At 44.3% G+C, this 14,162-nt stretch overlaps 1 protein-coding gene across 1 annotated transcript; it reads right to left on the reverse strand.

Annotated features, from left to right (window-relative positions):
• Positions 1–5,506: 5,506 nt before the first annotated feature.
• On the reverse strand, positions 5,507–10,205 carry pcdh8 (protocadherin 8). Its single transcript, XM_062402839.1, has 4 exons — positions 6,725–10,205; positions 6,523–6,593; positions 6,142–6,275; positions 5,507–5,992 (listed from the first exon to the last, which is right to left on the reverse strand). The coding sequence occupies exons 1-4, from the start codon at positions 9,083–9,085 to the stop codon at positions 5,643–5,645; spliced, it is 2,916 nt and encodes a 971-aa protein (XP_062258823.1). The 5' UTR covers positions 9,086–10,205; the 3' UTR covers positions 5,507–5,642.
• Between the last annotated feature and the right edge of the window lie 3,957 nt (positions 10,206–14,162).

Here is a 14,162-nt window from a genome sequence, read left to right on the forward strand (position 1 = left end):
GTTGCAGGGGCCGGGAATAGCAGCAGTGACTCAATGTGTCCATTTAATAAACTAAATTAATATTCCCACGGTGGATGAAATGAAGCCTTCTGTTTTTCAACTGTTTTTTTTTTTTCACAGATGCCATATTACAAAGAGGCTTAGAGGGAGATCGGGTACATCTATTGTTATTCTCTCCCGCTTCTGTCACCGTTACATCCAGAGTTCAGTCATGCACGCGATGATTTTCTCTATTTATAAAGATGCGTAATAACAGCTCATCCTGCTCAGGCCCAGACGGGATTTGAGCCTTTGTTGTTCAATATTGTAAATATGCTCAACAGAAAAAGTTATCCCCCGTGCTTCTATTTAGTCGTGTGTATGATTTACAGTAAAGGGGAGGGGGGGGGGGGGGGGGAGCTGAATATTAATTTCTCTCTGCAGAGTGTGTGGGTTGGGCAATCGGTTCAGTGTGAGATAACAAGAAAAAAGACAGGAGTATGGGATATGTGTCACTGAATCATTCGTGGATGTGCTTCAGCTGACAATGAGAGCTCAGTGCTCTGATCGCTGGAGCCCATCAGAGTGCGCTCATCCTCTTTTTTTTCTTTGAATGGAACCACTCCCCATTAACAGCATATTCAAATCTCTTGTGGCTCCTCATGAAATTGTGTTGCGACTGGACAATGGGCGCAGTGGAGAACCTGCCGCCGAATGCACGGGCCACACAAAAGAGCGGCCACGTCCGACAGCAGCACAGAGAACGTAGAGGCCACTTTACTCCTACATTACCTGATGTTATTGTCGAACGCAGGCTTCCCCTTGACACTCAGCGGAACTCCATTAAAACTGATGATTTGTGATGGCAACAGCAAGAGCTCATGAATTACACTTCCCGCCCGAAAGATTTCCTTGTTCTAATGAACCAAGCCCAACGGCAGCAAATTGAATATGTCTCTTTAATTTGTTCAATCATATTGTTGGAATCACATCTGAGCCACCCTGCTGTGTAAACAACTGTGGCCCATGTGTGTAAATGGCGATGAAGTAAGCCTGTAATTTTTTATTTTTTTTTTGGAGGTTGCATAGAAGGATGTTTCCCCCTAGTGGTATGAGAACCAACAGAGAACAGACCGACATCGGTGATGTTATTGAGTGTTGCCTCATACTGTACATCATAAAATTCTTAATCAAGCCATAATAGTTAAAAATAACCACTGAGGGTTTAAGTGTACTTCACCTGTATGAATCTACGTGTTGCTGGAGATAGTTTATAGAAACATGAGGTATTATAAAACCGTATTGCTTTGATTATAAATCACCTTGTGTCCAACTGAATACCTGACATTTTCCTCCTTTCAAACATGTACACTTTGAGGAAGAACCTACAATAATAAAGTATTATAATCTGAAAGCAGTTTGATGGTGAAGATGAAACGACCACAGCACCTCTGCATTATATCGCATGGCAACGTTTGCTTTGAAATGAACCTTTAGATTCTTTTTTACTATCTTTGATGTCGGTGAGCTTCTATCAATTTTTCATCGTATATATCTGACTGCTGAGATATGAGAGAAATCTAACACGCCGTATTAAAGCAATAAAGGAGTAAATTCACAATCACGCAAGCAGCGGTGACGATAATGTCGCATGGCAACTCATTTCTTATCTTTATCTAAATCATATTTGTATCTTTGAATTGCTCAGAGGCTTTTAACTGAGGGGAAACAGAAACTCCTTGTTTCTGCCTTTCCTTCCTAAGCATTGAGTGGACAGGCATGACATTTGATTTTACAAGCACCACCTGCCAGATTAGTTGTAATCGCGCATACTATCATGAAACATCATCAAAGGCATCACTGTGTATTCAAACATGTATTCATATAGAACATGTGTTATAATTGTCACTATAGTAGCAAAGCCCAAAAAATATGACTTACAATCAGTTGCCTTCTGCTGCCACATGTCCTCTGTCATTCATCTCAGTCACACATCGCTCGAAAGTTCCATTACGAAACCCAACAGAGGAACAAAATGCTATTGATTAGACAAAAAAGGTACTTTAATATAAATACACAAGTATATCAATGCACAAGTATATAAGGGCATAAGTATTGGTGTTATCTGATTACCGGCTGCCAACTTGACACCTAGCCAGGGACTGCAGATGAAAATAAGCCTCAGGGGTGTCTTTGGCATATTTATAGTTTTGTTATTAGCATGCACAGTCACTGAAACATAAACTTGATGAGTAAAAAATGATTAATACTTTACGGGTATTATGGGAATTAATGAAAATAAACGTTTGTATTCTCTGAGAGTACTTTTTTACCTGTACGGGGCTCAGTTTATATGCTCTGATATATTGATGAAAAGATGTTACAGAGGTAACTAGATATTTGGATACCTTCAAATAATTTCTTTAACAGCTCAGAGGTCATGTGTGAGCAGCTAAATGTCAATGTGGTTCAGTAAACTGAAAAGGCAGCACCATGTCTAACTGAGGTTCTGACACATCTCACAGTCGGCAGCTCGGTGCTCGTGATCCAAACCCTGGACCCAGATTCCCTCTTGAGCACCCGTCTTAATATCAGGCACAAGCATATGGCATAATTTGGCGTGGAGAGAAAACAATGCTCTGAGCTCAGATTAGCATAATTTGAATATTTTTCAAACAATCAAAGTGTGCAAGAAAAACAGGAGCGAGTGTGTCCTTGATAGGTGAATCTCAGGTTAAAATAAGCATTTGAGGGAATACAGTAATCCGAGGGAGCACACTTTCTAAAAATACTGGAGATTACTTCCAGCAACTGATTAAATTCAGGAAGGTTTCAGTGTCTAACCCGTAAACTTGTGTTTGAAAGTAAGAAAATTGCAAACAGGAGCCGTTCCCTCAAACATATGTTGTATTGTGAACATGAATAACATCCTCAAGCTTCACTTGAAATTGCTTGCGTTTGCTCACTTATGTCATGCTTCAACTCTGCTAAAGTATCATGAGATGAATATGAATGCATTCGATTTGAAATTGTAAACGATGCAAATTACACCTCAGTGATTAATTAATCGCTTCAGATTTTCCAGAAAAAACTTTCAGGAGGCAAATTGTGTGTTTTTCTTTGAGGTCAGATGCAAAAGCGTCCAAATGTCAATATCTACACTTGGCACTTCAGACAAAGACAAAGATGAGACACAACTTGTACAAAAAGCTGCGTTGTGTGATGGGCCTGAAGCGCTGAACGATATCGACTCAGAGAAGCTCCATCTCTACATGCCGGGTGACAGTGGGGAATTGTGCCCCCAAAGATGTGATGTTGAGGGGGCCATAAAGAATAATCACATTCATATCCATTTGTCATAAATAAATCTAACACCATCAGGTGCAGAGGCTAGAGATGCCACGCAGCTCTGACTCATTTGTCAGTGGACTACTGATGAGCTGAAAACCAGCTCTAAAACCCTCGCTGTCTATCACCCTGGGAGATTTGAAATGTTCTGTGAGAGCTGCTGCAGGACGTTAATGTGAAGTCCATTTGGATATGAATAAACACGCCGTCTCTCCGCCGCGGCAGACACACAAACCAGGCAAGTGAATGTACCTTGTGGCACAAATTGTCAGGTCATTGCACAACTGTTTGACCTACAAGGAGCACATGAAGCGATGATGAAGGGAACGATATTGTATTGACTGATAAATGCATTTTCCCTCTGTGTACAATTGGCTATCTGTCAGACCAGTGCACATCACTGGGGGCACAAATATGACCTTCTTTCTTATTGCTTGTCTTTTGCCCTGCGTGGCCTTGAATCCTCCGCAGCCCCTGTGCTTAAAATAAAGTTATTAACTTTGCCAAACTGTAGTGACTTTGCAGAATAGAAGTATTAAATAAAACGGGTCGTCGGGTCAGCATAAATATGGAATTAGTATTGAACATCTTCTTCTTTTCCTGAGGCATATTGTGGTTATCGTGTGAGAGCTCTGTTTAGCGCTTTATAGTTGTGCAAGAGGCATCTAATCCACTCTATCCCCTCTTTTATCACAGCTATCTAAAAACCACAAAAGCAGGTATTTATGATTATGCAAATGAGCGCAGCTCTTAGCCCTCTTTGCCTGCAGATGAGCAGGAAAAAATAATAATGGCTCATGCTGCCATCAGCTTCTGCTGATAGCTCTTCCTTGGCAGCAGATTTAGAAAGTATTTATTTTCTCTTCAGGACTGGCCCCTAGATGACTATTATGTAATGTGAAACGGCCCTTTACTCTTGTCTCATTTACTTCCACACATCACAGGATCATTTAAAGTGACCTTAAAAATAATGAGGACCGAATAGCGTGACAAACTCATACATGAGCCGATGGAAATAAGCAGGGTTTGAATATTGTTAAGAAATGCATATGCTCAGTTGAGTTAATCGGCTCCACAGCAAGTTCTGCAAAGTTGACGAGGCACATTATTAAATGGGGCCTGTACATTTGAAGCTGTTGATGAAGCCCGCCCTGCGCTTCCCCGTGGACACTGTCCCTTGAATGAAGGATGCATTTAATTGATTTTGTTTTGCATAATTTAGTTACAGACTCTGGTTTCCTGCAACTGCGCGTCCTGGATTTACTTTGATATGATCCTGTTGCTGTGCTATTTTGGGGAGATATGAGTAAAACATGGGCTTTTAATTTCAAATCACCACAGACACTGAGTAATTCGTCTGCCACAGCTGCATATAAAAGATGGAGAACTTATAACCACTATTCAGGCTGATGTTGGCCGGTGCCAGATATGGTTTTAAAGCTCGTCAATATCTCATCAATAAACCATTTGGCAACAACGAGAGTTTGCACTTAACCTACATATTCAGAGTCGAAGTTAATAACGGTAACCAGATCTGAACAAATATGATGGTACGGCTGAGGAAGCAAGTTTTTTTTTTTGATGTTAGAATATTCAGATGAAGCAAACTGTAGTTCTGTCCCATTTGCTAAGACTAACACATTTCCATCCAGATATTGAACATCTAATAGCAACAAATGACGGTCAGGGATTGGTGAGGCATAGTGGTGCGTGTTGCATTGCATTGGGGGAATAATGCAGGAGACCTGAAGCAGGTGTGACAGCACCCAGTATGATTTTGTAGAAATAATGGTTTTTACTTCATTTCCCACTTGAGCATCGGCTCCGCTGGCTGTCATTTGCATGCAAGGAACTCCGCAGAGCAACCTGAGCCTTCAAAGCCGGTCTCCAGGTAATGGTGCTGCTTGAGATTCTACATCTGATCATCACTGTCGGGGGTTTTGATCATGTAGACTCAAACTCTACTCTCTGTCTCTGCGTGTATACAAATGCAGACTGGGATTCCTGATGGCAGGGGGAATAATATTTCATCTTCAAACTATTGTATTTCTCAATTAAAATGATTCCCATGTCATTGCGTTGGTCACATAATCACATTTGGGGAAATTGTTGAATAAATTAACACTTTTCATTGTTTCAATTACCATTTTATTTGAAAATAAGAAACACCAGTGGGCATCCTAACAATATTTAGTACAGAAATTCAAATAACGTTGCATAATTAAACATACTATTTATAATAAATATATTTACAATCAGTTTAAAGAATATTTACATCCTCAAGGAGCATCTTAATCAGTTTATCAACAGTTTTCTTAGAAGCTGGTTGCAACTTGTGATCCCGTAGCCACAGTTATAAATGTTGGACCCTGCGTGTGGATTTCAGGACCTTCCACACCGGTGTCGTGCTGCTGCTGGGGAAAGTAGGAGGGGAGGGTCCCGGCCCTGGAGAAGTTCTGCATGCCGCTCCTTGATTTGGGCAGACTCGTGCCATAACCGCAGTCTTTCCAGGGGTGGGGAAAGCCGTGAAGATTGTTGAACACCGGCACCGGGGCAAAGCCGATTGTGTACGCATTGTCTCGGGGGGTTCTGAAGCTCTGTGATGGAATTGCACAGTAGCTGCCTGGGCAATCCCCTGATAAACTGTGAGCAGTGCTGGATGAACCTGACATGAAAGAGAGATGGATACAAAAATAAATAAGGAGGAGAATATTGGGGATGAAGATGTTAATAATTTATGCCATTCTAGCGGATGTTTATATTTAATTCAGTTTCGCGTGTGATGGCAAAAACTTCAAGAGTGGAAAAACTCACCTTTAAGTCTCGGCTGGAAGGTGCTGAAGTTCTTCTTGCCTCCGTCGCCGCTGATATCAGAGTCACTGTCATTGAAGTCACTGTCCCCTTTGCCACTGTCCTTCACGCTCAGCTGGTCCGTGTGTCCGATGCCACTGCAAATATAATCAACAGATACAGAATGAGCCTCCACTAATACATTAGCTTGATTATTGATTCCCCACCCCCCCTTCCAAACACGAGGCCTGTCTCTCTGCCAAACATCTAACTTCATTCCAGCATCGCGCCACAAGCAGCAGCATGTATGCACATTGCATGCTAACTACTGTGTCTGTTCAGTGAGATTTGACTGGTGAAATATTATCCTGTTTGAGAAGGAGAAATTACATTCGGTTGTCTCACCTCACTTGCAGGCAGTACTTGTCACCTTGCCACACAGATGTTGGTTGGAAATGCTTGGAGGGCAGGAACATCTGAGGGAACAAACACAAATGACAGCAGTGAGCTTAGTTTCCATTTCTGGCACAAAGATCAAGGCGGCACTTGGGAACATCATCTGCATATGAAAATGAAAGATGAGAGAATGCTGTCGCGGTTCGCTCACCTTTGTCTCCGAGTCCCCGCTCCTCTCCTCGTACAGGCAGGAGTCGTCCAGAGAGGAGGGCGTCCTCTCGTGGAAGAAGCCTCGCTGACCCGTGTAGATGTTTGGTTGTGTGGGGCCGAGGATGGGTATTGGCCTGCTGTCAAACAGGCTGTGACACACTTCTCTCTTGGTGCCACGGCTTCTCCCCCCGCGGCTGAGCTTGCACGTGACAACGACGACAACTATTGCAATCAGCAGCAGTGCACAACCCCCACTGAGCATGATAATGACTATTAGCGAGCCATCCAGGCCGGAGCCTTCTTCATCACTTGACTGCATCACAATGACGACCTGTTCGTCACTGGGCTCTGTGTCTGTGACCACGAACCTAATGGTGGCCCCGCTGGAAAGCGGGGACCTGCCATTGTCACTCACTGCGATTCTGATCTCCAGCACGTCTCCAATTTCAGACGTCAGCCATTGTTTCAGAGCAATCTCCCCGGTGTGTTTGTTCATTGTGAAAAAGTGTGGGTCACCTTGCACGATCTGGTAGGAGAGCTCGCCATTCACTCCCTCGTCCTCATCTTCGGCCGAGACGCGGAGGGCGAGGTAGCCAGCAGGGGCGTTGAAAGGCAGGGGGATGTCAGCGGACTCGTTGAGGAGCACGGGGAAGGTGAAGTACGGGTAGTTGTCGTTCTGGTCCACTACCCTGATCCTGATTGTTGATGTGCTGGAGAGAGAGGGAGAGCCTCTGTCCTCTGCCTGGATCACCAGCTCGATCTGCTGAAGAGCCTCATAATCAAAAGACCTCAAAGTGAACAGTGAGCCTGAGAGGGAGTCGACAGAAACATATGTGGACACTGGGGATCCTAACACCTCTGAGTCTAAGAGCTTGTAGGAGACTTTGGCGTTTTTCCCCACGTCAGGATCTCTGGCAACAACGGTGGTCACATAGGAACCTGGAATGTTATTTTCCAGGACTGAAACGTCATAAAGTGTCTTACTGAAGAGAGGGCGGTTGTCGTTCTCATCCGTCACTCGGATGGTGTACTGTCTGACAGTTTTGAAAGGCGGACTGCCCAGGTCCTCTGCCACCACAGTCAAGTTATACTCTTGGATCCTCTCTCTGTCTAAAGTGGTGGTGGTGACAATCATGAAGGTGTCTCCGTACGCCTGCTGCAGGGTGAAATGCTCGTGCCCGAGGAGGCTGATGCGCACGTACCCGTTGGAGCCAGAGTCTCTGTCCGAGGTGCTGATCAGAGCCACGAAGCTCTCCTCGGCCGCAGCCTCGGTGATGTACGCGACCCCGTCGCTGCTGGAGGTCATGGGTTTGATGCTGATCTCGGGCGCGTTGTCGTTCACGTCCACGATGTCGATCACCACCCGGCAGCTGGACGGCACGGAGTTCGAGCCCAGGTCCGCTGCTCGGATGTTCAGCTCGTACGACCTAGTCTTCTCGAAATCCACCAGCGCCTTCAAGGTCACGTCACCGGAGTACGGGTCGACGTGGAAAAGTCGCGCAGCCTCCGGTGCCATGTCGTCCGCGAACGCGTACATCACCTCTCCGTTGGCACCGTCGTCGGGGTCAAACGCGTGCACTCTGATGACCCTGTGGCCCACCGGCGCGTCCTCGTTCAGCTCCACATTCAGAGAGCTGTGCTCGAACGTCGGGCTGTTGTCGTTGAAGTCCAGCACTTTGATATTCACCGTCATGGAGCCGGTCTTTGCGGGGGCGCCTCCGTCGGACGCGGTGACATGGATGGTGTAGGAGTCCTCCACCTCCCTGTCGAGCTCCCGCACCAGCACCAGCTCCGCGCACTTCACTCCATCCTCCCTGACGCGCACCTCAACGACAAAGTGAGCGGAGGAGGAGATGTTGTAGCTCTGGATGTAGTTCTCACCCACGTCCTGGTCCAGAGCGACCTGCAGGGGGAACCTGGAGTCCAGTGGGACGTTCTCCACTATGTCCAGCTGCGTCTCGTTGCGCGCGAAGTGCGGAGCGTGGTCGTTGATGTCCCTCACCTCGATCTCGACGTGGATGAGCTGGAACTTTTCTCTGGACAGGGCCACGATGTCGAAGGAGATGAAGCAGCGCGGGGACCTTGGGCAGAGCTGCTCCCGGTCGATTGTCTCTGAAACACTCAGGAGTCCGTCGATCTCCCTCATCTGGATAACGGAGGAGTTGCTCTCCTGCATGAAGCGGAACGATGTGTCGGGGTCATCGGCTGGATCAATCTTTAAATCCCGGGACAAATTGCCTATCTCCGTCCCCGGTGCATCCTCCTCATAGGTGAAATACTTGGTAGTTGTGCAGAGAGCAGAGTGCAGGAGTAAAGCAAACACGATGGACCGTGCAACTCCTGCAAAGTTGCAAAAACCCATGTTGAGGGGCTGAAAAAATAGAGCCCAGGAAAATCATATAAATGGTGAAAAGAGTTGTTCAGTAAGTCTGATCCAGTCAACTCTGCTCAACTCTGACTTTGCTGTGGGACTATAAGCCCCGGTATATGCAAATAGCCTGCCCCCCACCGACCAATGGCCTTCCAGCCAGTGGTCCACCAAAAGGAAACCGTCTGTCTCTGCAGCAAACGGCTCCTCACTGTGTTTTTTTTCTTTTTTTCTTCAATGCAAATGGTTGAGTAGATGAAGTGATTGTGGAGCTTTAATCAGTCTGATAACACTGTTGAATAAATCTGCACATTCCAATTAATTAACTAATCACTTATAGAGGTCTGTCTTTTACAGGCTTACGTTGCCATGAGAGGATGCTGCAGTGTTGTCTGTTGGAAACTTGAGGGATTGACACCCAGTCAGAGGAAATAATGTAGACGCAAAAGAACTAAAAATGCTAAAATCCTAATAGATGTTAATTGCAGCAAACTATCAGTGTCTCATAAACAAACCACTGCATCACTACAGGTTCCCTAAAAGTACTTTTACTTTGATGGAAGTTACTCGTGCCACATTTTCAGATGGATTCATGCATTAAACATTTATTCAAGGATTAGAAATATTATCTAATAATATTAAAAGTATTATGGTGCAGATTGACTGCTAAGTGGTATATAATATATATGTTTTATATGAGCACTTCACGTACTTGGTCCACGTGGAGCTAATTTGAGCTGTCTTGTATATGCCAAGTTTTTGAACAATGTATCATATATTATTGGAGCGAATGGTTTAAATCATGTATCTTAATCTGGAAAAGTTAAGCTGTCAGAGAACATTAGCTCAGTTAAAAAGTGTAATAGTTTTGAATGAAAAATGGCAGAGGAAAAATAAAATAATGAATCAAATGCAAATACATTCGGCACAAGAAACCATGACTATATAAATCAAGGCATATGGTACTTTCCACCACTGGATAAAAGCAGGAGGAAAGTCACATTGAACCGTATATATTGAAACTGCTAAGTAAACTGCTTATTCTGTCTACCAGGATTGAAGAAAAGAAACCATGGTGTTTATTTAAAATCATTTGTCTTCCAGTCATGTAAACATTGCCCACAATGTATGTGCACAATAAAGGAAAAAGCAGATACCTGTGGAGCCGTGTCATGAACTGTGCTGAAGCAAACCCACTGAGTAGTGTTGTTGCAGACACCCTCAATGGTAATCACACATTACTGTAGGCTCCAGTGTTTGAGGAGGTCAGAAGGATAAATAAGCCAGAAGAAAGAAAACATTAAGTTACGCACACAATAGCAACAGTTCTCGTAGTGATAGCAGAAGAGCCCGAGTCAGGCAGACCTTTGTTAACATATGGGCGATTATCTTGTGCTGATTAAAAGGCGTCTACAGGCCCCTTCAAAGGACTCTTCACACCTCACAACAGTTTGGGTCAAATTTGTCTGAGCCGCCCCCCCAGCCCCCAACCCCCCCCCCCCCACAAAAGGGCACATACTGCAAGGTGTTAAAACCCACACAATACAGAGCGGCAGGGACACATGTGATGCTGCAGCAAGAGGTGATAAGGGGCTCCGCTTTGCCATTTCCAAAGTGTTATACAAGCCTGCGAGCACCAGGCAGTGTTTAGACAAACTGTAACACACAGAATCTGCCGTATTTTGATATTGGACTCAGAACATGCTTCAGTCAAATTACTACACAGAGCAGAAGCAAACGCTCAGAGTTAGTTTTTTTTAAATCCACCAAGGCAACAAGTGGTTTTCCCCCCGTGCCGGATTCCACATTGCGCCACGGTTCATTAAAATTAAGTGGTATTTCAGAGTGTAAGCTGAAGCAGGCCAATGCAAAACTTAAATCGTTAATCTCGGAAGTGCAGCGGCGTTGCATCATCACTTGTGCCAATCAACGCGGAGGGAGAAATACTCCAGAGCGAATTTGAATTTAAAATATCGCCCTTCATCTCTGAATAATCGACTTCTTTCTTGGTTATCTTCATCAGCTCGCTGTCTTTATTTGCAACCCGTTTGTCAAAAACAAGATAATGCTGAACATATGATGGTAGGGAGGGAGGGAGTGTGTGGGGAGGGGAGGAGGAGGATCAAACATAAGATACTTTTCTGCCATTACCAGACACACAAAGCCATCAACTCCACAGGTCCCATGCTGGCTGGGTGTTGAAATCCAGGATTGCACGGGCGTGAGGAGTCAGAAGGTAAAGCAGAATTATTAGCCAAATTACTTGTTTGCCACTAAGAGATTACGCTCTAATCTTATCAAACGTCTCACGCACTTACCACTTTGCGAGGCAACAGTTTTAGGGGTGACAACCGAGCAGATGTAGATGGAAAATATTTCAGGCTACAATTAAAGCCACCACGTTGACGATTAAAGCAGCAGCTGTACAGACAGTGACAAGTAGTTGATCCGTGCATCACGCGTCAGGTTTGATCCGTCTGCCTCCGTGAAAAACACCCCGAGAAACACTGAGTCACGTCCCAGCGGGTTTTCTTCCAATCAGTGCATCGATACGAGGTCACCAGAGGCCATGACACAAACAAAGCCGCAGCTAACAAAGGAGTGATACTTGTTTGTCACCTAAGTCAGGTGATTAATGCAGATCACAGCTTGATTAAGACGTGTGTGGTGACAGTAAGAGCATTAGAGCAGATTAATGGCTCTGGCCATCTGTTCTCTCACTGAGGTGATTTTAATTAATGGTAAGAATATTGGTAATCTTGTGCTGGCACTCGACATCACGGCCATCGCAACGTTGGTGGGACATGAGTCTGATGTCAGCCGCCCGTCAGACAGTCGTTTCAGATCAGGCCATTTGAAGATTTGTGTTTCCTCCACCTCACCCGCCACCATGCAGGTAGAGGAGGCAGGGACAGCATTTGGTGACACCGGGAGCAGTAATCCTGGCATATGCCACTGGGAACAAATGTCTCCAAGGCCCACCTCCTGGATAACAGCCAACATGTCACCCACTACTAGAAAATTGCATTCCTGCTTTTTTCTTTCTTTCTTTCTTTCTTTCATGGTCTCCAGCTCCCCTGTGATTTTCAATAAAGTATTTATATTAAAAACATCAATTTGATCTGCTTGTTTTCTCTTTTGACTGTTTACAGTCTAATTCTGTCCTCCTCACCAAGGTTATTCTGTTGGTTCTGAGTCTGTCTGTTACTGTTGTCTTTTTCAACATTGTCAAAATATACAGCTTCAATCAACAGGTGGAGTGTGAACAGGGGAGTTTTATTTATGAATATTGGATTTTTCTGTCATAAAACCATAAATATCACATGCCTACGAAAAAACAAAGAGAAGAGCACAGACAGAGCAGAGACAAACAAGAACAGTCATGCATATGGATAAATACAAAGTGGACAAATGTCATGGAACACACACACAACGACAACATGACAAAGAATGCCATATCTATAATAATAACAACTAATATATTAACCTATTATTAGGGTATGGCTGGAGGCTGCATGTTACACCACTGCCTGTTACTGCAAATTTAGCAAACACTACATTCTAACTATAGTTTTTACTTGAACTATTCAAGAAATTCCCCAATTTGAGATCGCGCCATTTCAATTTATAAAGCACTTCTTTTTAAAGCCCCTTATGAAATTTGAGAAGGATCATTTAACTTACTTTTACAAATGCTGCTGGAATTCAAGAATCAGTTCCATGAATTATGACTGAAATCGTATTATCCCGGCATATTGATCTCTGGTGTTTTTAATCAAATATCCTCAAACCTGACAGTGGCCCTGATACTAAATACCTAAACGGATTGTGTTAACATTACAGAAGGGAGACAGACCTGTGTTCACCACACAGAATATTAATATATCCCATTTGTATGGGCGCGGACTTTTCGCTAAGGCTGGGAACTCATGCAGCCATTTTTCAGGTCAGGCCCCTTATCAGTTTCCTCATCTCACTTTAACCTTAGGTGCTCTAATAAACTGGCGGTATACATGTCACAGCTCCAGCCGTGAGGGTCATGTGGAGGGTTTAATCTCGGCCATTTAGGCTGTCTGAAAGGGAGATAAAACAAGATTATCCCGTGCTCGGCGCCTGCCCTCGGTTGAGACGAGAGGGTGGACGCTTGTGAGCAGCAGCTGTGGAGGTGCCAAACAGTCAGACTGGTGGCTGGTGGTCCTCTGTTGCTTTTGGCACCTCCTGCGGCATCACACAGATAACCCCCCCCCACACACACACACACACACACACACACACACACACACACACAACCACACACACACGGCCCAACCACAGCTCATCCTCGCCGCTTACCAAATGATTGCAACTGGCCAAATGTTTAACATACTGTCCCTAATCACACTTAACATTCTGTCACAATATGTTCCTGAATAGCTTTTAGAGCCACATAAATCACGAAGGTGCTTATGGCCCTTGATGTTATTAGGTCTAATTGTCTGTTCTTCCTGTTTCTTCCACAGCTCTGTGACTAATGCTGTCAGATCGTTTAAGAAAGGGAGGAATTCTCTTCTCCGCTGAATGTAGGACACGTGTGGGGGCAACTTAAAAAGATATATTTGTAAAACAAAGATCCATTATGGAAATAAATGCATAACATAAGAAAATCATATAATGCCTCACTGTTTTATGATAAATGAATTAGTCTATTAGGGCTGGGCATGAATAATACAGAGTTTGCCTGTAATTAGATCTCAGTGGACTTCGTGTTTTAAACAAATCCAGAACATTAATATGGATGCCATGTAAACATGTTTCCAGGATTTCTTCATGTTGGCCACAAAAGGCTGAGTCTATTAAGAAATTTGGAAAAGACAGATTTTGTTGTTTAAATCTCCTGAAAGCCGAGGCAGATCAAAAGAGGCATTAGTATTCAGAGACAAATCATGTTTGGCTGAGATTCCTCTACCCCCACTCAAGTCCTACCGTTCCCCACTGTGTAACTAATGCTCGCTGCCTGAGAACGATTGGAACAACAGTTGCTAGCTGCACTCCATTATGCAGCAGCGGTCCCTGAATAAGCTCTGACCATATG

This window comes from Platichthys flesus, chromosome 13 (assembly GCF_949316205.1).
Source record: "Platichthys flesus chromosome 13, fPlaFle2.1, whole genome shotgun sequence".
NCBI lineage: Eukaryota > Metazoa > Chordata > Actinopteri > Pleuronectiformes > Pleuronectidae > Platichthys > Platichthys flesus.

Bases quoted from the DNA above. Each gene is read 5' to 3' on its own strand.
- pcdh8 (XM_062402839.1), bottom strand. From the start codon at position 9,085: ATGGGTTTTTGCAACTTTGCAGGAGTTGCACGGTCCATCGTGTTTGCT. The intron at 6,594-6,724 runs GTGAGCGAACCG...TTGTTCCCTCAG, and splicing joins GCGGGGACTCGGAGACAAAG to ATGTTCCTGCCCTCCAAGCA. The intron at 6,276-6,522 runs GTGAGACAACCG...TTATATTTGCAG, and splicing joins AAGTACTGCCTGCAAGTGAG to TGGCATCGGACACACGGACC.